Consider the following 26390-nt stretch of genomic DNA (forward strand, 5'->3'; position numbering starts at 1 on the left):
CATGTTTGAATTCTTACTGAGGCGGTAGAATTAAATGCTGTACACATCAGGCTTTACTCTCACTTAGCTCACTGGTAAGTGATGTAGTACTTTAGTGCCATTTCTTCAGCTTTTCTGGTACATTAGTATTTCAAATACTGCATCTCATTGTGGTAGCAAAAACATCTGGTGTGATGACTGGGAAACGAGGCTTGTCAGTTTGTAGTGCTGTTTTTTTGTATTTCGGAACAAGTCCAGTTTCCCAGTAGTGCTGGTGATGGAGATGTAGTTCCTTTTGATAGCAGTTTTGAAGCCTGACACATTGTGATACTTGTGGTGGCTTGGGGGGTGGCGGTTACACATCTCGTGCTATTTGGATTGAGTTGATAATTGAATTGAATCTTCATTTTAGTAATACAGATATCACACAGGGAAAAAACAAGAAGAAAAAGGACAAAGACCATTTCAGCTGGCACTTTCCCATCCGCTGGCTTCCTTCTAACATTAGCAAGAGTCGTGCTTTGTTTTCACAGCTTAATTGGATGAATGGCCATTACAGTGCCATTCCTGATTCCAGAATGGCCATGTTTCATAGAGAAGAGAAATCCCTCCCTCTCATAACAGAGCAAATTAGAATGCCTTTTTTGGGGTATGACAGAGTATTGTTTGCTTAATTTAGTGGTGAGCTAAAAACTGTACTGTATAACCATATCCAGATTTAAACATATGATGAAATGGTGTTGTGAAGTAAAGCAACCTACGTCATGGAGATAATACAATTAATATGTGTGTGTATATAAATATATATATATATATATATATATATATATATATATATATATATATATATATATATATATATATATATATATATATATATATATATATATATATATATATATATATATATATATATATATATATATATACATACAGAGAGAGAAGTTAGGGCATGATTCTGCTCATAATTTTGAATGACTTTCATTTTTTGTTTATTTCAGGGAAGCAGTTAGAAGAAGAATAATTGAAAAGCGTGGTGAGGACTTTAAAAAAGAAGGAAAAGTTTATAGACTAAGAACTCCTGATGATAGCGAAGATGACAATAACACTTGGAATGGAAATTCAACACAGCAGATGTAGTTTATGGAACCTTACAGAAGCAACATTATGTTTTTCTTATTTGATTGAAATGAGTATGAGAAATTGTTGAACAAACTGGGGCATATTTATGGCAAATGTATTTCCTGCAGACTTCATTTAGTAGTATCCATTGGTTACTTGTCTGCTGCATGGATCCAAAGCAGTGCTCTAATCCAGGAAGCAAAAGGCAGCTATTTTAAGAAGACTATGGCCTTGTGGATTCTCAAGCTGATTATCTGATCCTGCAGTAGATGGCAGAGCTTTCCAAAGCATACAAAAATCAGGTGTTGTCCTTTTCATTCTTCCTCACAAATGGGTTATGGATCCGATCCTCGGATCTGACTTTGCCACATTTACAAGACTTGGATCTGATGTTTGAGCTCTTCCTTCTACCCAAAATTCTCTATGCCATCCCTAACTTCCCAGATCTCTTGCCACTTTCATGTCAAGAAGCAAGATCCGGTCTCAAATTTGTGAGAGTAATTTTTTGCTTTGAATCTCGTTGTTTGGGTTATTTTCTGATATTTCTCAAGTATAGTTACTACCTTTCATCTATCCTCTTCCCTACTTTGATAATTTGAAAAGTTCACAGGCATTAAGCTATGCTTTTCTTTTTTTATTCTTTCTTAATGCCTTTGGCACATCTTGTAGCTTGTCTGTTAGTTAAAAAAAATATGTTTAGTGTGTTTAAACTGGTTTTAGAGGTTATAGTGTTTGTTGCTGTAGTTTAGGGTGTGTAGCTGTTAGGCTCATCTTTCCTACATTCTGTTTTGCTTTTGGTACAGTTTTAGTCATGTCAGATAAACCTAGTTTTAAGAGATGCACTTCTTGTAGGCACAAAATCCCTTATTCTGATGCCCACAAGAAGCTTGTCTATTGCCTGGGGCCTTAGCATTTGTGTTCAGCATATGATATATGTGCTTCCTTTAATCCCAGGGCCATCTCTGATTGCTGCAATAAGTTAACAATAAAGGGCTTACTGCCAGCTTCTTTATCTTCTCCTGGGGCTCAAACCCCCTCCAAGCCACATCAGGGCTCCACTGAATCAAAAAAGCGATCACTACAGAAATCGCCAAGGGCTTCATTGGAGACTCCTCAGAAAATTGCACAGACTCTGGATCCAAAGATGGTGCTACCTCTTTGAGATCCATAGTCCTTTTCAGATCCAACAGAAGTAATAACTATTACTAGCTCCCCCATGCCATCTACCTCCTGCTTGGATACCAGACCTTCAGATCCAACGACTAGGAGACTATCTGCTGTGTTTATTTTGAAGCCAGTTTCTCCAGCTTTGTCCTAAAGGTTGTTAGAAACTCCTAAGAAGCATTCCAGGCCTGCATCTGTGGCATCATCCAAATCCTCTAGGAGCTTGACTGAGGCAGATGTGCACAGGATGATGCAGAAATTTCTCAGGGCTTAGATCCAGATGGGAGTCCTGCCAACTCCATCCCCTCTCAAATCCATGAGTGCCCCTAATCAACCGATACTGTCTCCTTTTCCAATCAGGCCTGTGGTCTCAGAATTCCAGGATCCAAGAGCCTTAAGAGGGTCAGTGTCAGATCCAAGGAAGCTCCCTTCCTCACCTCCGATGGTTTTCCAGATCAGCTCTGTTCTGATGCCGTTGCATCAGGACAGGTCTCTGATCCGAGAGGTCAATGCCGGGTCTGAGGAGTTGGGTTTGGTTCCTTCTTTGTTGGATCAATCCCTTCCCCTTGGTGCCTTGCCTCTTGACAGCTTGGATCTGATTTTCTCTGAGGGACTCTGATCAGGGTTTGGCCCTCACCTCTCTTCCTCTGCTGCCTCTGCTCCGAGGGGGGGGGGGGTCCCTGAATATGTCAGCCTTCCAAGTAATAGAAAGGACCTTCTTTCTGCTTAGAGAGCCATCCTCTCATATCTCGGGTCCTTCCCCTCACCCAAAATCGGGTCCTAGCTCTGAACCCGTCATTTCTGCTTCTCTGGGTCAGCCAGCTGTGGTAAGCCTCCACACTCATTCCCCAGTGGGATACCCCCTACTTCTTCTGACACCTCTTCTAAACACCCCACAAAAGTGTTTCCGAGGAAGAAAATGTGTAGGAGGAGGCACATAGACTCCCCTGTAGAGTCTCTCACTGAAGACACCAACTTTCATGAGGGAGACTGATCCCTGAATCGCTACCTGATGATGTCTCTTTTAGAGATATTCTGGAAATCCTTAAACAAAAATGAGGCTGGTCTTCCCAACCTCCTCTCCTTGAGTTTATGTTCCTGGAAGCTTTTGGAGCTGGCCCGTCTACATCTTGGGTGACCCCCCCCCCCTCACGGCTGACAAACTTATTGATATAGTTTCCTTATGGGGTTGGAAGGAACCAGACACTGTTGAGCCCATTCCCATATGCCCTGATAAATTTCTAGCCCCTATGTCTGATAACGCGTTGGAGTAAGGTGTCCCTGTTGATGCCATAGTTGTGGTGGCAGCCACTAAGGAGGAGCTAGCCAAACAAAGCTCCTCTGCCCATCCACCATGTGTGGAAAGCACATCTACACCTCAGCCACATTCGCACTGAGGTTGTTGAATTACCTGCCATATTTTACTCGCTTACAGAGGGATTTGATCATGGAGCTCTTCACTTCTCTCACCAAGTCCATGCCTTCATAGGATCTCAGGAAGGTTTCTCCCCAGTTAGCTATTCTTTCGTCTGTTGCCAATTCATCAGTGAGGCTGATTTCCCACACAGTGGAAGGTGCCTCACAAGGAACTGCTTTAGGCATTGCCATTAGGAGACATGCCTAGATAGGGCTATGCGACTTTGTGGAGCCTTCAAGACATCTTTTGTTAATGCCCCCTTTGATGGCACCTCCTTGCTCGGCCTCCTCAGAGACCAAGTTGCATATGATTGTCCTAGAGTTGAGAGTAGTCCTGCTAATGTTGCAAGCGTTTCAGGACATTCTCCCGTAGGGACTGTTGCAATATTGCAATACACACAAACATGTCATAGTCTGGTATATCAACAAACTAGGAGGACCCCATTCCAGCCCATTGTTCAGAGAGGTCATGAGAGTCTGGGAATGGATGATTTCTTCAGACTGTTTTCTAACTGCAGTGAAAATACCTGGGAAAACCAACATGCAGGCAGATAGACTCAGCAGGTCCATTCTGTTTCCTCATGAGTGCTCCCTCAATCAAACAGTAGCGAACATGATTTTCAGCTGTTGGGGCAGTCTTGCTCTGATTCACAGTCAGCCCCTAGGTCTCTTCTATGCCTACTCCCCTCTTCTATTGATTCCGAAGTTTCTACAGAAAGCAAGCAGGCTGAAGACCTCAGTCATCCTCATTGCTCCCTCCTGGCCTTGACAGGTATGGTTCCCCTTCCTGTGGTCTCACTTGAAATATTCTCCTTGGTTACTGGAGCCCACTCTATATCTCTTATCTCACCCATCAGGAATTCAACATCCCAGTCTTCACTCCCTCAAAGTAATCGCATGATTTCTCCACTTCCAGTAACTGTAAGATGGTCCATGCTCACTTCCCCAGTTTGTGACATTGTCTTGGCTTCCACCAAAAAACTCTAAAGAAGCAAATGTAAATGGTTCTCTATATGGGCTTCCAAAGAGAATAGTGATCCTTTCTCAGCTCCTACTTTGGCCATCCTTGTTTTCCTCGCTACTCTTTTTAAGGAAGGGGACAGTTTTTGTCCTACTAAACTTCACTTAGCAGGCATATCCAACTTCCACACTGGAAACAGATCCTCTTCTTTGACAGCTTCCAGATTATGTAAAGCTTTCATGAAAGGAATTTTTCTCCTTAGACCTCCAGTAAAGAATCTCACTGTGGCCCTCCAAGGGTTGACCCAGAAACCCTTTGAACCAACAGATGTGATATGAAGTTTCTTTCTTGGAAAGCAATATTCTTGGTAGCTATCACTTCAGAAAGAATATGTTCTGAGCTCCAGGCCTTATTGGCTAGGCCTCCTTACATTATTTTCCATAAAAATAAGGTGTGTCTATGAACCAGCACTTCTTTTCTGCCTACAGTGGCTATGGATGCTCACATTAATTGGTCCATTCGATTGTTAGTTTTCTTTCCAAACTTTACTAATAAGAGTGAATATATTCTACATCTTCTTGATGTTGATAGAACCAAACAGTATAGGAAGTCTCATCAGTTGTTTGTCTCCTTTTCCCCTAGCTGCTTAGGTCAAGCAGTTTCCAAAATTACTATGGCTAAATGGATTACTGATTGTATTTTGCTGGTTTATTCTGAAGAACTTTTGGAATTGCCTCATCCTCCTTGAGCTCATTCCACTAGACCTATGGCTGCTTCCTCTGCCTTCTCATCAAGAACTTCCATTGATGATACTTGTGCTGCAGCCACTTGGTCAGAGACTCATACTTTTGTTATTCGTTACAAACTGGACATTGTCTCCAGAAGCAGAGGTTCCTTTGAATCCCGTATGTCCCTCCTTGAGGGCCTCCCAAGAGTTTTGTAGCTGGGGACTCTGACCCATTTTTGAAGAAGAATGAAAAGTACAACTTTAGATTTAAAAATTATGTACTTACATAACTTAGCATCTGTGTTGCCCATTTTCATTCTTCCTCACCTTCCCGCACAGCCATCCCCTGGCCATGTCAGTCCTAGAAGGATCATTTAGTGTTAATGAAACCTTTGTGTTCCTGGTTTGTTCTTGGTCCTCTGTCTTTTTCTTCTGTCCTGTTTCTGTAACACAGTGGCCAGTAAGGCAATAAACTCAATCTAAAGAGTTAGGGATGGAATAGAGTATTATGGGCAGAGGGAGGAGCTAGAGTTTCAGATCCAAGTCTTGTAAATGCAGCCAAGTCAGATCCAAGGAATTGTATCTGTAACACGTTTGTGAGAAAGAATGAAAATGGGCAACGACGATGCCAAGTTATGGTAAGTACATAACTTCTAATTTCTAACAGCTGACAGGACTAATTAATATCTTGATCAATAATCTTCTTATTCTGGGAAAAGATTTCTAGTCTTTGAATAACTTGCTGCATTTTTTATCCCTTACTTGCTTTTATTTGGTGTACATTAGTAAATGGACCTTAAATACATCATGCTGATAAACAAAGTACAGTGGGAGTTACTTTGTACACAGTCAGCAGTCTTCATATTTATCAGCCTTGATATTCTAAAATGCTCATCTGATTATATATAAATCCTTTATACTTCTCACAATAAAGATTTTTTCAACAATATGTTTGTAAGAATGTTTATACAGCTAACAGTCACATATTTCTTGCTTCCTTTCCTCTGAAGTTACTGATATATATGTATGAGTTGAAATATGTTTAATTTTTTTCTTTCCACACTGTTTTTACAGCACTGCCACATAAGTTTCACAGATAAAATACAAAAACAGAGTAAACTAAAAGTAGCTTACTGCCTGTAGGCATCTATATTAACACATCTAGATTAAAGGTTTTTCCTTCTGTTTTCAAAAGAATGACTTCCCATAGTTTCTTGAACAAATCATATCTAGTGTATAATGCAACTTATTGAAAAGATTTGCTTTGAAATATAAAACCAAAGGCGTCTTTTTACAAAACAAGGTATGCAGGTGATGAAGTAAAACTAGCCGTGCTTGTATTGACTGTATGCGAGAAAGACTAGGGTAGTCTGCTTTTTAAGAAAGAGCTCCATGTTTTCTGTTTAAAGCAGAACATGCTTCAAGAGTGCTAATAGTAAAGGCTTTTCTTTTACTGTGGACTCCGTAATGAGTATAGGCACTTACAGTGTATGTGTTAGGTACGATGAAAAAACACAAATTTATTGAAGACACTGATTTATGTAAGGTATGTATTTCATTTCTAAGATTTCAGATATTCATATATAATATGAATTTTAGTAGTTCAAACTTAGAAAAGCATAAGGACCAGTGCAGGGTTTGCTTCTCCTTGATCTTTATTTGGATATAGGGCATATAAAGTACATTACTGGTAAAATACTGTGAGATGTCCTGACTGAAATCACTGTCACAGTATTCTTGACATATGAGGTTGTCACTGCTGACGTCTGGCTAGGTTGCCAATTCATTACCTTCCCTAGGTCGTACGTCTGACACATCATCTCAGCTCATGTGGGTTGGGGTATAAAAACAGGTGTATGAGCATGGATCCTCAGACTGGCTCACTGACACCCCACAAACAGGTTGTGTTTCCATCAGGCTTTGTTTATTTAGATGGATAAGTGCCCTGTTGGGGAGCCTTCCTTTTTATCTTTTAATACAAAGACTTGCACACTGAGTGCTTTTTTGCCTAGGCCCAGAACACAATCACAAATCTTGCTCTATCTGGCAGTTGTTCATTACAAAAACCATTATTTCTAGGCTTTCTACTCTCAACACCTTTCTCAAGACCCAGTGTTTTATACGTTTGGCCCAATCCAAGATGACTGACTACACTTCATCAGATGTCCCTCTGCCGCCAAAGAAAAACCTTGAGTCCTGGAACAGATCCAATGATGTCCTTCAAGGATGCATCTGCAGTCCTTACATATGGGTTGTCCTGCCTCAGGCAGCCCCTCGGTCGGCCGGATTCCAAAGTCTGGGTCCGGCGTCGGCTGATGTCGCCTCCATCCCGACGTCAAAGCGCCTGGGATATAAAAGCGTCAGCCGACGCCATCTTCCTCAGTCTTTCTTGCCGCGCAGTGCCCGAAGCAGAAGCGGTTCGCAAGTGCCGGTCGGCCAGCTCCTGAGATTTCAGCTAACCGAAGACTTCAAAAAGCTAAGTACCCCGTTGGGGACTCTTTCTTGCCTCAGCCGATGTCAGATCAAACGGTTAAAGTTAATAATTGTTTATCTTGTGGGAAACAAATACCTCATAAGGATTTCCACTCTCACTGCCTTCCCTGCCTAGGCCCAGACCACGACGTCTCGGCCTGTGCAGCCTGTGCCTCTTTCAATCGACGCACTCTTAGGCGTCGGGCGGAGTTCGCAGAGGAATTTGTTTGGGAAAAATACTGTTACACTATGCCGTCGGAGCTTCCGACGCCTCATTTACCCAAAAAACGGAAGGACAAGGACCGACACACGCGGTCCGTGGTTTCGGCCGAAACCACGCCCAGGCCTACCGCGAGTGTTTCGGTCTCTGCCGAAACTGAATCCTCGGTGCTTCCAACCGACAATCTCGGCCCCGGAGGCCACCTCTGAGTCGGTTATAGAATTTCCTACTGAAACCGGTGCTCTGGAAATATCCGACACCATTTCTCTAGATGAGACTACTCCAGCACGTGGGGCAGCCAGGCCTCCTGTATCCATGTCCATTAAGGCATTTACACGTGCTAAAGCTGCTAAACAGCCAAAATCTCTCCCTCCCAAGACTATTCCTCAGGGAACCACTACCGGTTCACAGATTTTAAGTTTAGCTGAAGACCTTATTTCCCTAATTAGGGGCTCTCAGCCACATCCGGACAGGGGCTCTCAACCTCCTCTAGACAAAAGGCCCAGGGTTGAGCAGACATCCCCAGTCTTCTGATGAGGCCTCAGATGACTCTGCCCTATCAGACTACCAGGAGGAGGCCTTTACGGCCTACGAGGATTCTGATGCAGAGGAATCTATACCCTCGGCCTCCCCTCCTGAAGAGTTGTCCTTTGGGGAGACCCTCCACTCCATGAGAGAGCATTTCAAATGGCAGGGCCAGGAATTCTCTGACTCCAGGAAGAGATTAAGAACTTTTTTGCATTTACCTCAACATAGACCTTTGGCTATTCCTCCGGTTTTAAATGTCATTGATGATGTGTACTCTTGAGTCTAGTATTTCCCCTAACTCCCTTCCTCCGGCTCCTGTCAAACCCGATAGGTACTTCAGGGTCCCGGACTCGCATCATTTCCTTTACAAGGGCCACTCTGCTGACCCAGAAACTATTTCCCAGGGCCCTAAAGGGGTTGCAACCACCACTACTAAAAACCCACTCCCTTCTGAAAGGGAGTCCAGGGCTTTAGAGAGATGGGGTAAAAAGGTGTATACTTCTTCCACTCTGTCTATGAGGGCATTAAATTGTCAATTCCATATGATACAATACCAAGAGTATTTGTTAGATGAATTGCATAAAAAACTTTCTTCACCTGAACCCATAGATCGCAAGGCCCTTCAGGATCTGGTACGTAACTCCCAGCAGGTTAGCAACCATTTCTTGCAGTGTGGTTATGATGCATTGGAAGCTTCATGTAGGTCAGCAATGACAGGTGCAGTCATACGTAGACATGCTTGGCTGAAGGAACAAACTCTGCCAGATCATGTTAAAGCAAAGCTTCTGGATGCTCTGCTGGAAAAAGAAAAGTTATTTGGCTCCACAGCTCAAGAGGTCTTAAAGAAATTTGAGGAAAAGGCTAAATCAGTACAAACAGTCAAAGATTTCCTACAGGTCCAGCCACCAAGATTCAGCAGAAATTGGCCTTCTAAGAACTAGTCCTTTCCGGACACAGACAGATTTCAAAGAGGCAGAAACCGGCGTGCCAGAGGTAGAAGGCAAGCTCGAGGCTCCTACAGAGGACGTCAATGGCAGCCTCCAAACCAGAGAGGTACTGCAGGACCTACAACTACTACACAAGGACCATCTCAATGACTTCACTATGACCCCGCCAACCAGGGCTCAATTGGAAGCACCTTTGGGCGGAAAGCTATCTTTATTCTCAAAAAAGGGGCACAGTATTACAAAGGACAAATGGATACTGCAAATAATTGACAAAGGATACAGATTCCATTTCCATACATTACCAAAAAGACAAGGCATGCCAAACCTGCCACCAAACCAAAGGGCAGAGGCTTTCAAACAAATTTCCAAGCTACTTCAAATGAGGGCAATAGAAAGGGTTCCTCTCTCAGAACAAGGCCAAGGATTTCATTCCAGACTATTCCTTGTTCCAAGAAAAGAAAAGCAATGGAGACCAATACTGGACTTGTCCGCACTGAATACTTACCTCATCGTGCCAAAATTCAAGATGCTGACCTTACAGCAACTCCTTCCCATGCTGGGCAAGGGGTCCTGGCTGGTAACTCTAGACCTCAAGGAGGCATACCTGCATGTCCCTATCAGACAAAGTTGCAGAAGACACCTCAGATTTCTTGCAGGTTTAGAGCATTATCAATTCTCAGCATTGCCATTTGGCTTATCTACTGCGCCCAGAGTATTCACGAAATGCCTGGCATCAGTAGTTGCACAGTGCAGACTTCAGGGGATTCAAATTTACCCTTACCTGGACGACTGCCTCATACAAGCGGACAGCCAGCAAACACTGGTAGAACACTTAAACTATGTCATCCGACTACTACAGGCCTTGGGATACACAGTCAACATTCAGAAATCAAGACTTGTTCCATCCCAACGAATAATTTTCCTGGGTGCAAAACTGGATACAAACACCCAGATGGCTTTTCTCACAGAAGAAAAACAAGCACAACTACCGGATTATTTCAGAAATCTGACAACGCAAATCCAGCTAACTGCAAGGAAGATCCTGCAGGCCCTGGGATTCATGGCATCTTGCATTCTTCTGATCCCACAAGCAAGGCTACATATGAGGAAACTACAATGGTACCTAAGGAGTCTATGGTCTCAGCACAGTCACAGTCTAGAAACTTTGATCCCCCTCATTCCTTGCCTTCAAAAGGAATTCCTGTGGTGGGCAAAAGCAAGCCAGTCAAACATGGGCCTGCCTTTCAGCAAGCCACATATCAGCCAAACCATTACAACGGATGCCTCAGACCATGGATGGGGAGCTCACATGGAGGGCAGATGCATTCAAGGGCAATGGACACAAAGGGAATTACATCTGCACATCAACCAAAAGGAAATGCTGGCAGTGATACATTCCATCGAGGCCTTCAGGCTCTTCCTGCACCAAGGTCACCTGTTAATAAAGACAGACAATACCACAGTTATGTGGTATATAAACAAGCAAGGCTGGCGATGAATCTGTGGGACCTTTCCCTGAAACTCAATATAGAGCTACAATCCCAGTTCGTACCAGGAAAAGACAATGTTCTGGCGGACAGCCTGAGCAGAAACATCATGGATCCACACGAATGGATGTTGCACCCGGATATATTTCTCCAGATAACACATGCATGGGGAATGCCGGACATAGATCTTTTTGCGTCCCACCACAACCATCAACTGAGGAAATTCTGCACAAGGACATACCATCCTCAAGCATGGAAAGTGGACGCCCTCTCATTCAACTGGAATAATCTAACAGTATATGCATTCCCACCTCTTCCATTAATGACCAAGGTCTTACTGAAGATCAGGATAGAGCAACCAAAAGTAATCCTGATAGCCCCGGACTGGCCAAGACAACACTGGTACCCACTGTTAAGGAGCATGTCACGCACGAAACCTTGGCCTCTACCACAATGGCCACTTCTTCTGACACAGCACAATTACAAGACTCTGCACTCCAGTCTAAAAACCTTGCAGCTGATAGCCTGGAGAATACCTTGACTCCTCGCCAGGATAAACTATCCAAGAGGGTACAGGATATCATCATGGAAGCCCGGCGGCCCTCCACAAGAAAAGCATATTCAGCAAAATGGAAGAGATTTCGTACCTGGAACACCGCAAAGGGTCAAGATCCGACAATCATGAGCATTCCACATATTCTAGAATACTTGGCTGAAATGCTCCATAATGGCCTTTCTTATTCCTCCGTAAAGATCCATGCTTCAGCAATTTCAGCAGAGTACAACACTGACCCACCTGTATTCTCTCATCCTCTGCTAAGACAGTTTCTAAGAGGGATAAAAAACATCAACCCTCCAAGGAAACCACCAGTGCCTACATGGGACCTTAACTTCATGTTGGAAAAATTAACTCTTCCTCCCTTTGAACCAGCAGCATCTTCAGAACTACAATTCCTGTCTTGGAAGACTGCCTTCCTCCTGGCCATAACCTCAGCGAGAAGAGTATCTGAGTTACAGACCCTCATGGCAGTTCAGCCATTTCTCATTTTTCATCAGGACAGAGCCTCTTTGAGAACCAATCCTTCCTTCATGCTGAAGGTGGTATCCAGGGTTTCACTGAACCAAGCTATTCACCTGCCTACCTTTTCCAAATCCACAAAATAAAGGAGAAATACTTCTGCATACTTTGGACATCCACAGACAGTTGCGATATTACTTGGACAGAACTAAGACTTACAGAAAAACTGACTAACTCTTTGTAGCATATGCTGCTGGTGTACAAGGAAAAGCAATTTCCAAACAGACAATTTCAAAATGGATAGGAAATTGCATTCGGTTCTGTTACTCCTTTCATGGAAAAGCTGTGCCAGCTAACATTAGTCCTCATTCCATCAGAGCAACAGCCACCTCCACAGCCTTCTTAAGAGGGGTGGCTACAAAGGACATTTTAGAAGCTGCTACATGGAGCTCCATGCATACATTTTCCAAGCATTACAATTTGCCCTTATATTCCAGATCCAGAGCAGGCTTTGCTACTGCAGTCCTGCAGGACATGTTAGCTACACCATCCTTTTCTTAGGTCCTACCTCCCCCAGCTTGGCTATGGTATTCTACCCATATGTAAGGACTGCAGATGCATCCTTGAAGGACATAGTACAGTTTTGTACCTACCATAAATGTAGATGTCCGATAGGTATGCATCTGCAGTCAGGATTTCCCTCCCTCCTACCCCTCTGTGGTATATTTTGGATACCTATCCCTCCTTTTAGCTAGCTGGGGTTATCTTTTATGGTGTATTTGTTTTTTATTGCTGTGCATGTTTGGAATTTTTCATTTCTCCAAATTTAGCGTTACTTAGAGGGCAACTGGCATCTGGGGCAAGAAAAACTGAGGAAGATGGCGTCGGCTGACGCTTTTATATCCCAGGCACTCTGACATCAAGATGGAGGCGACATCAGCCGATGCCGGACCCAGACTTTGGAATCTGGCCGACCGAGGGGCTGCCTGAGGCAGGACAAACCCATATGTAAGGACTGCAGATGCATACCTATCGGACATCTACATTTATGGTAGGTACAAAACTGTACTTTTCTGACTGATGTGGCTGCTGAGGTTTCAGAACCCACAGTACGTCAGACTGCTACTCATTTGTCTGCTGCTGAGACACCATCAGAGGCTGGTATGGCTCCTAAGACCTTGCAGACTGCCAACACAGCCGACAAACTGTATCTCATCATTTCAGAAGGACCATACGATATCCTTCAAATTCCAATTAGAGAAGAAATCATAGCCTGTCTAATGGAGGCCAGACATGGTTCCCCATCCTCTGTGTTTAGTCAAGGAGGACATCGCACCTAAAAAGAAAAAGCAGAAGACTAAGTATGTGGTCTCCCTCTCAACAGCAAGAGACAGAGAAGGAATGGGGGGACTTCTCACAATGCTTGTTCAAAGCTATTATGTCTTTGAAGTCTCCTTCATTTGGGTATCCACACCTACAGGCTACTCCTTTTAAATCTACTCTGGTTTCCTCTTCTTCTGGTGAGGAGCAGGACTTTGACTCTGAAAATTCTCTGGACTGTTCTTCTCAGTTGCGTTCTCCAGGGCAAATTTCTTCCTATTAAAGGGACTCCCTGTAACCTGATTCCCCTGTAGAAGATTCTTTTGGGGAGACTATAAAGAACATGATGAAACACTTTAACAATCCACACAGATTTCTGGTGTTCAGAAGATTTATACACCCTCTTGGAGATGAGTGCCCCTGTCCCATTTCCAGTCCCACCTATCCTTGAGACTTTCCAGGACACCTTTCAGTCCACCACTTCTGCACCTGATTCTCAACCACTAACTCCTAAGAAACCAAACAAGTTTTACGTGGTCCATGATGACTTTAAATATCTTTATAAGAACCTTGTGACAGACCCTTCTGCAGTATCTCTCCCTTCAGATAAGCCCTGTAAGCCTCTGCCTGGTGCTAATGCCCTACTTACTAATAAAGATAAGTTGGGCTAAGGATAGATGCGGAAGAAGAGTTACACATCTGCTATACTTGTATTTAAGGCAATTAAGTACCAGATTCAAATGTCAAAGTATTTGATTTTTTGTTAACTCCTTAAACAAAGTTATCTTGAATCATCCAACAACAGACGCTAACAAACAGATGCACACCTTACTTTCACAGGCTACTCAAACTGACAGACGCAGCATTAAGTTTAGTTACAATGCTGTGGATGATTCTTCTAGGGCAGCTGCCAAGAGATCTGTCATCTGCAGATATGCATGGCTTCACAATTAACCTGTACATGAGGATTTTAAATCAAAAATTCTAGATTCACCCTTGGACAAACACTACTGTTTGGCCCACAGGTAAAACTCTCCCAAGACTAAGGTAAGACCATAAAAGACTGCAGACAGATCCTACCCTCCTCCTTCCTAGATACCATAGAAACTACTCAGCTAAATCTACCTTCTTCTTTACAAGGGACCTGAGGACATTCCAGAAGCAAAGGAAATACCCAAGGAAAGCTACTTCCGAAAAATCTCAAAGGGAACCTCCAGCTGGAAGGCCACCCTTTGGGGGCAAAAACCTGTGACTACCCCTGCAACATCCCTCACCCGTCCCAAGCCCATTTACCCCTCTATCTCAAAGGATGTCGCTGTGAAAGGGAGTCTGGCTCCTTGGCCAGGTATGAAGCTATTACCACAGACAAGTGGGTCCTCTCCATTTATCAGAAACTGCTATCCCCCTCTGAGAGACACGCTAATACCTCCTCAAAACCAAATATCCCTTCTGACTCCCATTATTCAAGATCTCTTTAATAAGCGTACCTTCGAGTGAGTCCCCAAAAACATTCATGGGAAAAGGGTTTTATTCCAGGATTTTTCTAGTGCCAATAAAAGAAGGGCAGTGTAGACGCATCCTAGACCTGTCTATTCTGAACAATTACCTGAAGATACCATCTTTCAAAATGCTCTCTCTCCAGATTGTTTTAGCTTTCATCCTTCTACAGCCTTTCTTAGCATCATTAGATCTCAAGGTTGCCTACGTACACATTCCCATTCATCCCTCTTGCAGGAGATTACTCAGGTTTTTCTGTGGCTCCTTGCATTTTCAGTTTTCTGCTATGTCTTTTGGTCTTTCCACAGCCCCAGGAGTGTTCACAAAGTGTATAACGCCTTTAGTAGCTTTCTGCCTCACTCAAATAATTCAGATTTTCCTCTACCTGGAATACCTTCAGATCAGGCTCTTTCATATTCATTTCACCTTCCATCTTCTAACTGGTCTGGGTTTCATTATAAACTACAAAAAAATTGCACACAGTTCCTACACAGGCCCTGGTGTTTCTGGGATTCAGGCTGGACACAAAGAAAATACTTGCCTTCCTGCCCCAGGAGAAGATTGTCAGCCTGTCCAGTTACCTCCAGGACCTCAACTCCTCAATCCATTGCTCTGCAAGGGAAATGCTAAGGGCTTTGGGATTCATAGCAGTCACCATCCCCATGCTCCCCTGGTCAGACTCCATATGAAGAAAATCCAGTGGTACCTGAAGTCTTTGTAATCCCAGCACTGCCACCCCTTGGACATCCAGATTCTTCTTCTCCCTTGTCTCAAGAAGGAGCTTAAGTGGTGAGAGGGACAGACCATCCTTAACGTAGCATTACCTTTCACACCTACTCCTTTTTATCAAGATGACATGGATGCCTTGGATGAAGCATGGATGGCATGGACAGGATCACACCAAGTGCTGGGGAAATGGAAATACCAGTTCAACTTGAAAGAAATGAGAATTCTTATGCAAGCTGTTCAGATTATCACCCACATTTACAGATCAAGACCACAGTCATGTACATAAACAGGGAGGCACCAGGTCTTACCATTTTTGCAGATTAGCAGAGGAGGCATGGAGTTTGGCAACATAATTGAGCATCACTCTCACAACCAACATACATCTTGTTTCAGGAAAGTGTGCTAGCAGACTGTTTAATTTGTTTCCTGGAGGACTCCCATAGGTGGACCTTGAACAGAAAGGGCTTCCACAACATCATACTTAAGTATGTCACTCCTCAGTTTGACCTCTTTGCTTTGCCAAGCAACCATCAGCTCTCCAGTTCTGTACCAAGGAATCCTTGTCCCACAGCCAGGAGGACAGATTCCTTCTCTTTCCAGTGGACAGGGAAGTTCCTCTATGCTTTCCCTCCTCTGCCTTTCCTTCCAAAAATTATACTCAAGGCACAAAAGGAGAGGCACCCATACTCCTCTTACTGGCTCCATTTTGGCCAAGGATAAAGGAAATTACAGGAGGATTCCTCTTCAGCCGGACCTGATTATCAGCAAAAAAGACTGCTGTTCTACCTGAATCTTCTATCCCTCAGTCTAACCTTGTGGATGATAGGATTTTAATCCCTCAAAGATATATTTTTTTCTGAAGAGGTGCTACAAGTCTTAGAACAGGCTAAGGAGATCTACTACCAGAAAATCTTACATGGCTAAGTGGAAAAGATTTTCCTTTTGGTGCTGCAAACATAGTCAAGATCCCTTCTTAACAGAGGTCCTTGTACTGTAATACCACTGTGAGCTTCTTTAATCAGGCTTAGCTTACTCATCCGTAAAAGCTCATTTGTCTGCTGTCAATGCCTGCCTCCCTCTTAGCCCTCCACTTATGGTAGGCCAGAGGTCAGGCTTTTCCTCAGGGGAGTTCTGCATGTTAAACTACCACCCCCCCCCCCAAGGAAATCCATCTCTCCTGCTTGGCATCGTAATTTTCTGCTAGAAAAGCATCCATTTGAACTAGCTGCATCTTTGAAATTCAATACTTGGAAAACCATCCTCTTCTTGGCCCTCAGGAGGGTTTCTGAGCTACAAGTTCTCATGGCCATCCCCCACTTTTCTAATTTATCACAGGACGACTGTCAAGGCAAAACCTATCCTTCATGTCAAATGTAGTGAATGAGCTGTCTGTCAGGCTCGTTCATCTTTCCAACTTTTTTCCCAATCCTAAAATAGGGGAAAAGCTCTTATACTCTCTAGACATTAGGCAACTCAGATTTTACTTGGACAAAACTAAATCCTTCAGAAAAACTGACCATCTGTTTTTTCCCTTTATGACCCCTAAGCTGGAGTAACCAGTCACAAACAAACTGTTGCAGCCTGGATTTCAAAGGATATTTCTTTCTGCTAATTACACCATGGTAAGACCTTACTTTTCTGCCCTAAAGTACATTCCACTAGGGAAATCACTTCCTCTTGATCATTTCACAAAGGAACAAATTCCAGGTCTAGCTTAAAGGCAGCTACTTGGTCCTGTGTACATAACTTTACTGAAAAATACAAAATTGATGCTTTCTCCAGGTTTAGTATAGCCTTTCCTATGTTAGTCCTGTCCAGACTGCTAGACACCTCTTCTTGTCAATAGCCAACTACTCTTCTTTCCTCCTTCAGCTCTGGGAGTCACCCATATGTCAGAAATACTGCAACAGTAATTTCAGTCAGGGCATAATACAGTTGTGTAAGAGTGTACCATAACAGTAGATGTCCTACTGATCACTGTATACCATCTGATGTTCCGTTCCCCTCTTACTTCTGTCTTAAGTTGTCTAGCCCCCTTTACTCTAGCCTTTGCTTTCTTATGGGTGTGGGGGAGTTTTCATACCAATTTGAGTTGCACCTCTCCTAGCTGATCAGTCTCCTGTCTCAGTAGTCTTCGGGCTGCTTTCATGTGTGCATTTCTATCAATTTATTTTGTAAAAAAAAGTGCTGCTCCCTCACTTTTACTGTTGTAAGACTCTTGAAAATGCTTTCAACAAGGGATTTTACAGCTAGCTGTGTAATTGGTTTGTGGTAACATTGCACTTGTCAGTCACTTCTATTGCGATTTTACATTAGAAGGACTGGGTTTATTCATATTGTGGCAAGAGGTGTTTGCCTAGTCTATCTGAGTTGGGAAATACACACAAGGACTCGTAGTAGAGTCATTTTATTGGCCAGAGGGCTCATTCATTTTTTTTCTATGCTGCTATAAATTTTGCATGTTTGTGTAGGCTAGCAAACACATAGAAAGCAATTTCCCTGTAGAATGGTCCATGAAACTGTACCATGTAAAGCAACAATATAGAGCAACACCTTGCGTGCTGACAAGCTTAGAGCAACTAGTTGGGCGTCAAGTGACAATATGTACAGATTTAGTAGAATTCAGTATTGTGTACACATTAACATTAGTAGAATTTAGTACTGTTTAACACAGTCTTCCCCAGTAAAGCACCCTTATCAGTCTACACCAACAAAAAGCACCCTTATCAGTCTGCACCAACAAAGCATCCTTAATAGCCTTCTAAGCCCCAGTACACCATCTTTGAAGCTCACCAGTCAAAGGACTGGACAGTGTGGATATGCAGTTTCATAACTTCTCTCTAGTCAGGTTGGTGGATATGGGCATCTTCAGATAATGTAGCAGTTGTCTCATGTTTACTGACAACCACTTAATCCTTAATGAAGCGGACACAGTATGCAAGAGGTGTACTTACACAATCACACTGAAACATACAAACACACATCCGGTTGTTGAAACCACACACAAATCACATGCGTAGTCTAATGTATACTGAGGCACTTAAAAAGATCACCTAGACCGCTTGTTGTCAAAGCTATGCCTAAGCAAGCCCAAATGCAGTCAGAAAAAACACCTAACACTACACATGCTGTCACTCTCAGTGGAGCTCAAAACAGTAAGTCCGTAAGGCAAGCAAGCACACTTCCCAGGACTCATGTCGTAGGGGATTCTATTGTAAGATATACTGATGTCCCTGTAACCATGGGGAACAAGGAGAAAATCATAATTAATTGCTTAGCTGGAGCCAAGATCTGCCAAATCACTCATGCATCACCACACAGGTACCATTATGATTCCATCATAGTCCATGCATTTGTAAATGACCTGAGAGCTATCTCCATGGACTTTATGAAGTGAAACCATTATGGAGGTTTCAGACAATAAGAGAAACCATTGTGGATCTTTCAGACTGTGTCTCAGGCTGGGATGAGCCTAGCACTGAGCAGCATATTGCCATCACTGAGAATGATGCCACAGTATGAGCAAAAAATGATTGAGTTCAACAACTGGCTGGTTTTCTGGTGTCATTCTAAGGGGATCCAATATTTGTCAGCTTGGGAGGACATGGTTAACAGACAGTGTTGCTTTGCCAAGGATGTTTGCACCTTTTCCCCTCTAAGCTTTTTGAATGCTGGCTAATATTTTATCCACCCCCATGGTGCCATTTTAGGCTATGCTAAATTGACAAACCTACTGACAAAGCAAAATCAACTCAACTGAACCTCAGGATGTAACTGCTCAAATGCCTGGAGCCTTAAAAAAAAAAAAAAAAAAAAAAAAAAAAACTACAGTCCCTCCAAGCCCTCCTCACACTTGAGAATATAAACATCTGTGCAGTTACTGAGACCTGGTTTAAGCATTCAGTGCCTTCCACACTTTTAGACTTGTAACTACACAGTAAGGGCTAAAGTTGCAGGTGTCTCAATATACATCAGTAACAAGTGTACCACTAAGGTGGTCAAACAAGATGACTTGCTGGAGTTACTCCATGTGCAGATCACCATAGACAAAATAATGTACTATATCCTAGACAGCTATAGGTCAGCCTTCATGTCCCAAGAAGCTCACATGCGTACTTGGACCTGCTGGACATACTTATCATTCAACCTAACATCCTGCTTATGGAAGTCTTTAATTACTCCTCTATAGATGGAATCCTTCACAGCCTCAAATATACAGAAACAGAGATTTGTGGACTACGTAAATACAAACAATTTACCAAATACGGAATATGCCCATATGAGGCTCCAACATACTTGACCTTGTGGTCACAAATATGGGAGAACACTGCACCCCCCCCCCCATGTCTCATCCTTTATGGTAAGGTCTGATCATGAAGCTATCTCCTTTGAAATTAAAATGGTCCATAATCCCATTAAAACCAGTAACAGTTTGGAACTATTCCAAGGCAAATTACCTTTAAGTGATGACTTGTCAAAATTTAGTGGGCCTCCAAACCCTGAGAACACAGCAGCCTCTTTTGATTTGCTCTCAGAAACTCTGTGCAACCATGTCAGTGGCTGCATAGAGACTTCTGCATCTACCAGAAGAAGTAAGCCCAGGACTAATGCCATAAACAAACCTCCCTGGTAGCATCCCAAATTGAACAGGAAAATATGGCAGAAATCAGGAAGGGTAATTCCAAAAAAGATAAAAACTCTCGCATCAAATTAAATAGGTAACTAAGACTGCTAATTAAGTCAAGCAAAGCCAACTTTGAGGTTAAGATAGCCAGCCTCTCAGGTGAAAGATAACCATAGCACCCCCTACAGCTATGTCAAAAACCTCAAGCACAGTACAAAGCAATGTGCTAAACTAGTGGTTAATGGTGCCACATTCACAGATCCTGGTGAATATAATGAACCTGCAGTTGGACAGATTCAGTTCCACAGCTTCCCCCCCCCCCTCCTCCCAAGTCATCCACCAGAAAATACCCTAAAGCATAACCTCTCCATCTGTAACTAGAGAGCATGTACTGGTCGCACTCACTAAAACCAAAAACATAGCATATTAAGTAGTCCTATCTCACCTTCATTCTTTAAAGATCCTCAGCTCCGACTCTGCCTATTTACAAGCTGGAAGACTTCTGGTTGGCTTGTGGCTAGGTAGGTAGGTATCCCATGGTGCACCAGCACAATCCCCAGATCTCGTTTGCCATGTCGACTAGTTCGGTTGTGCTTCTCTTTGGCTCTGGCCAAGTGTTTGCATATTTTCATCTTTTTTCTAAGTTTTCTTCACTGTTTAGCTTAGATTAGTTATTTGGTTCTATATAGTTAAATTGTTATTGTTTGTAGTATTCAATTAGCGTAGTTATAAAGTTATCATATTTGTGCCATTTGGCACAATTTTTGGCCTTTGGCCGTTTTTTTCTTGGAATCCCGTGTACCAGGCTTACTATTTGGATTAAAGTAGGCGCTTTTTGCGCACTAGTTTTCTGTGTGTTTAAATAGAATTTGGTGGTTTCTGCTTGCTATTTAGAGTTATTGGATTGCTGTTAGCATAGTTTTGCTAATATTGTTGACAGAACTTTGTTCCGTTTGTTTTTGCATTTGACTTGTGCTGTTATTGTTTATCACTGTTCTGTTGAGTGTGCTATTCTTCCCTTATAACTGTTGGGTCTGTTTAAGTTAGAAGACCCTATCCCCTCTTGCCCGGGCTAGTCCCGTAGTTAGAGGACCTAGTCCTCTTGGTATCTTCCTTTCAGCAGGGCCCGGCCCATTTAAGTTAGAGGACCTAGTCCTCCTCCTCCTTCTCTGTGTGTGTGTGTGTTCTATTGATTTAAGAATGTCTAAAGAGTATAAGGAGCATAAGCCATATAGCTTTGCTCCCAAAAGATGTCCTTAACGGTTAGTCACGGTAATTGTGTTTACTGTTTAGGGGCCATCCATTTGCAGTAGACCTGTTTATTCTGTCATGCCTTTAGTCCTAGGGTGTTGCAGGAAAGGAAGAACAAGTTAATTCTAAAAGGTCTTCTTAAACCTTCCTTTGAGGAAGACTTGTCTAGTTCCTCATCATCCTCCAAATCTGCTAAAGGAAAGTCTAAATCTGCCAAGAGGCCCTCCCCGGCTGGTGTCTTGGAGCCACCTCCTAAAGTTGTGAAAACTGTCTCATCGGTTCCACAGACATCTGAGCCAACTGAGAGTGGCATTGTTGTTGCAGGGCTGGTTCCAAGTTTTCGGAGCCGACCGCTGAGTCTCTTGAGACTACATCTCGGAGCAGGTCTATGAACCCTCTACCAGTCTCCTTGTTAGTGAAGTCTCCTGTACTTTTGAGATCTCGATCTCATACCCATATCATCCAGGTTTTCCAGGAGTTTAATGGAAGATGATGTGGAGAGGGTAGTGCTGAGACTTTTGAAGTTATCTGCTTTGCCTAAATTGTTGTTGGCTCCGGAGCCACTCAAGCCCATTCACCCCTCTGTGTTCATTCCTCCTCCAAGCCATGCTGGTCTTTCAGAGCCAGAGTGCTTGGTACCACCGGTGGAACCCTCAGCTCCAGCTCCAATTGTGGCTGTTTCGGAGCAGACTTCTGCCCCAACACTTTCGGAGCCATCAGTTGTATCCACAGGTCGAAGCTCGCCGGTCGACCCGACAGGGATGCTTGGAGCCAAACTTCTTCAGTTCAGAGTTTTCCTCTCGACACATCGGCTAGGGAGAGTTTGGACCCTCTGTCTATCTCAGAGCTGATGGCTCTGGCATCGACGGCATCCTCAGTCTCCTCAGAGAGCCGGAGAGGTCGGCTTTCAAGATGTTGAGGAGTGTGCTGTCCCACCCGTCAGCTCCTACCGAGGGTACCGGCACTCTTCCCCCATAGCACATACTTCTGTCTCAGCTTCTACTCCTTCCAGTGGCAGCAGAGACCCACAGCCTCAGGAGCTACCGGCTGGTGGCCCCCATTCTTCCGAGACCTCTCTGGGATGTCCTGAGGGAGCCCCCATGGAAGAAGACTTGTAAGAGGAAGCATGTTGACTCCCAGCATGAGTCTTTGGCATCTGACACTGACCTCGAGCAGTCGAAAGGGTCCCCCAAGTCGTCCTCTGGTAATGTCTCCTCCGTAAACATCCTGGAGATCCTTAAACAGAGGTGCGATTGGCCCCCTGTCACCCCTTCTGATGAGGAGTCTGTGTACCTGAAGGCTTTTGGATCTCAACCTTCTGCCTCTTGGGTGTCTCCACCTTTCGACGAACTCATGGATTTAGTTAGTCAAAAGGTGTGGGATACTCCTGATGCCATGGAGCCAGTTCCCAGGAGACCAAACAAGTTCCTTTCTTCCCCTCCAGGAAAAGACTTTTTATCTAAAGGTGTGCCTGTAGATGCCATGGTGGTGGCGCCAGCCACTAAGAAGGAGCTAGCTGAGACGACTTCTTTTCATCCGCCGAATAAGGAGTCTTGAATGATGGACAGATATGGGAAGCATATCTTTTCTTCAGCGGCATTTACCCTTAGATCGCTGAATTACCTTACTCACTTTACTAGGCTCCAGAGAGATCTCCTTAAAGAGTTAGATTCTATACAAAGTACATATACTGAGGGAGTTCCTGACAAGGTTTCTGCCCAGTTGTCCACCTTGACCTCTATCGTTAACTCCTCCATGTGGCTTATTTTGTATGCGGCTGATGGTGCAAGCAGGGCAGCGGGTTCAGGAATTTCCTTGAGGCGTCATTCCTGGATGCGTTTGTGTAACTTTGCGGAACCGTTTGTCTGCCTTTACCAATGCCCCATTCGACGGTTCCTCATTGTTTGGATCCAAGGTAAAGGACACTCTCACCCGGTGTGAGCAAGAAGGAAAAAGACACTCTGCTGTGGGAGTACTCTTTACTGTTCCCTCTAGACCATACTATAAGGGTCAGAAGGGTGGTAAAATGTGGTTCAAGAAATCCCAGAGGTTTTTCCAGGAGGCACAGGGTGACTCCTTCAGAGGCAGAGGAGGAGGAGGAAATGGTAGACATCGCCATAGAGGCAGGGGCGGTCCGCAAAACCAGGGAGGTCGCGATTCCTTTCGGGGCCGGCCTTACCAGCGTTACTGATGTGGGGCCCAACTGTGCTTCTCTGGGGCCAGTCGGGGGGTCGCATTTCTTTGTATCCAGAAGCCTGGCTAAGTATCACTCAAGACAAGTGGGTACAAAGAATTATTATCAGAGGTTATGTAATACCCTTTTCTCTTCCACCTTTTGTTCCCAAGAAGATCCCAGATGTTCCGCCCAATCACGGGGATCAGGCAACTGTGGAGGTCAAGAAGTTGCTGTCAAAAAGAGTCAGCCTAACCGTCCCAGCAGACCAAATAGGATTCAGAACTTAGTCCAGATTTCTTTTAGTGCCAAAACGTATAGGGGACTGGAGGCCCATTCTGGATCTCAGCAGATTGAATGAATCGGTAAAGAAGGACAAGTTCCAGATGGTAACACTGCAGTCTATACTTCTGTTTGGGAAAGACAATTGGATCTGCTCAATAGATCTCCAAGATGCTTACTATCACATAAAAATGGACAGGGTGTCAAGGAGTCATCTACGCTTCTGGCTGGGAGCCAGTCACTTCCAGTTCCGTGCTCTGCCCTTTGGTCTCACCACAGCCCCCAGGGTGTTCACCAAATGTATGGCAGTAGTGACAGCTCACCTGAGACCTCGAGGATTCCAGGTGTTTCCGTATTTGGACGACTGCCTCCTGACCGCCCCCACCAGGCATCTACTCCTTCAGAGCAGGGACAATACTACTCAGCTTTGTGCCCAACTGAGAATCTCTATAAATGGGAAAAATCTGCCTTATTGCCCTCTCAATTGGTGAATTTTATAGGCGTAGAGATAGACCCAGTAAACATGGTGGTTCATCTTCCTGTCGAAAGGGCACAAAACCTGATGTTTCAAATTCAGTTTCTTCTTCCCTTGCGAAGGGTCAAAGCCAAAGTTGTTCTGCAGCTCCTTGGGACCATGGCTTCCACCATACTATTAGTGCCACTAGCCAGGTTAAACATGATAATTCTTCAGTGGCGCCTGTTGTCCCAGTGTTCCTTTCAGCACCTTCCATTATCCTATCACATTCTGCTGACAGAATCTTGCAAGAAGGACCTCCTTTGGTGGACATTACCCAATCAACTGACCACGGGCTCTTCAATTGTTCCTTGCCAACCCGTTGCCACTGTGACCATGGATGCCTCACAGATTGGGTGGGAGGGCATTATCTAGACAGCACTGTCCAAGACACATGGCAAGACCACGAGGCCCACCTGCATATCAATGTTCTAGAGATGAGGGCGGTGTTCCTGGCGTTGCAAGCACTTCACGACCTTCTTCCTCTGGGGACTATTGTCAGACATGTCGGTAGTATGGTATATCAACAAAAAGGGTGGAACCAGATCTTACCCACTCTGTCGAAAGGCCATGTGAGTTTGGGAATGGGCGATATATTCCCAGCGTGTTCTGGTGGCGACACACATTCCAGGGATGACCAACGTGATAGCCAGCAAGCTCAGCCAGGCGATTCTGATGCTTCACGAGTGGCCTCTGAAACAGGATACAGCAGAACAGATTTTCCGCAGGTGGGGACAGCCTTACTGCAACCTCTTTGCCAGTCCAATCAATGCCAAATGCAGCAGCTACATTTGCCTCATCTCCCCTCCAGGAGAGTCACCCAGAGATGCACTTGTTCACATTTGGCCCCTGGGTCTCCTGTATGGTTTTCCTCACTTTCCTCTCATTCCCAAGGTGATTCAGAAAGCGAAATGGCTGGGAAGCAAATTGATCCTCATTGCTCCTTACTGGCCTCATCAGGTTTGGTTCCCCTTCCTCGGGCCTCTTCTCCTGGACGATCCTTGGATTCTGGACCCAGTTCCAGACCTGATGACTCATGTCAGGTTTGCTTCACACCTAGTTACCCTCAATTTGACAGCGTGGCTGCTCCAGTGTCATCCCTAGTCAGACTTCACGACTTCCATGACTCATATCCTTACGTCTTCTCATAAACCTTCAACTAGGAATCTTTATTCCGGTAAATAAAAAGATTCTCTCTTGACAGAGAAAATGGATCTTGACCCCTTCACTGCGTCCATTCCCATGGTTTTGGAATTTCTCTCTGAACTGTTTCACCAAGGATCTGCGGCTGCCACTATCAGAGTCCAATTGGCAGCGAGTTCAAATTTCTATTTGTGGTTTCCAAATTCCAACTTGATGTCTCATAAGTTGTGCAAAACCTTCCTCAAAGGTGCCACTTTGCTCAGACCTCCGGTTCAGGAGCCTGTGGCCTCATGGTATTTAAACTTTGTGTTCTCAAAATTAACATCTCCGCCCTTTGAGCCTTCTCATTCATGCTCTTTGACGTTCTTGTCTTGGAAGACGTTGTTTTTGGTGGCTATCACGTCTTCCAGATGGGGGTCTGAATTGCAAGCCTTGTCTGTTAAACCGCCTTATCTTATTTTTCATAAAGACAGGGTGTCCCTTCATACTAACCCTTCCTTTGTTCCCAAGGTCTGCTCCCATACCATCTTGAATCAGTCCATAGAACTTCCAGTTTTCTTTCCATATCACTCCAGTGCAGCTGAGTACAGGTTTCACCAACTGGATGTCCATAGACAATTACGTTTTTATTTGACTAAAGACATTAGAAAATCGGATCAGTTGTTCATTTCCTTCTCCGAATCCAGGTTGGGCTTACCAGTTTCCAAAGTGACTCTCTCTAACTGGATTTCTAGCTGTATAGCTTATGTTTACAATTCTGAGGGCAAATCTTTACCCTTTAAAATCAAGGCTCATTCTACCTCTGCAGCCTTTCAA

The 26390-nt window shown here is 44.0% G+C and overlaps 1 protein-coding gene across 1 annotated transcript in view; it reads left to right on the forward strand.

Moving 5' to 3' along the window:
• UBXN4 (UBX domain protein 4) overlaps positions 1 to 6316 on the forward strand; it is a 1313764-nt gene extending 1307448 nt beyond the window's left edge. The window contains exon 13 of the mRNA XM_044074960.1: positions 981 to 6316. Within this exon, the coding sequence (XP_043930895.1) occupies positions 981 to 1119 (139 nt within the window). The 3' untranslated portion in view covers positions 1120 to 6316. The remainder of the gene's footprint in view (positions 1 to 980) is intronic.
• The last annotated feature ends 20074 nt before the right edge of the window (positions 6317 to 26390 follow it).

This window comes from Protopterus annectens, chromosome 6.part0 (assembly GCF_019279795.1).
Source record: "Protopterus annectens isolate FY-2018-M chromosome 6.part0, PAN1.0, whole genome shotgun sequence".
Taxonomy (NCBI): Eukaryota; Metazoa; Chordata; order Ceratodontiformes; family Protopteridae; genus Protopterus; species Protopterus annectens.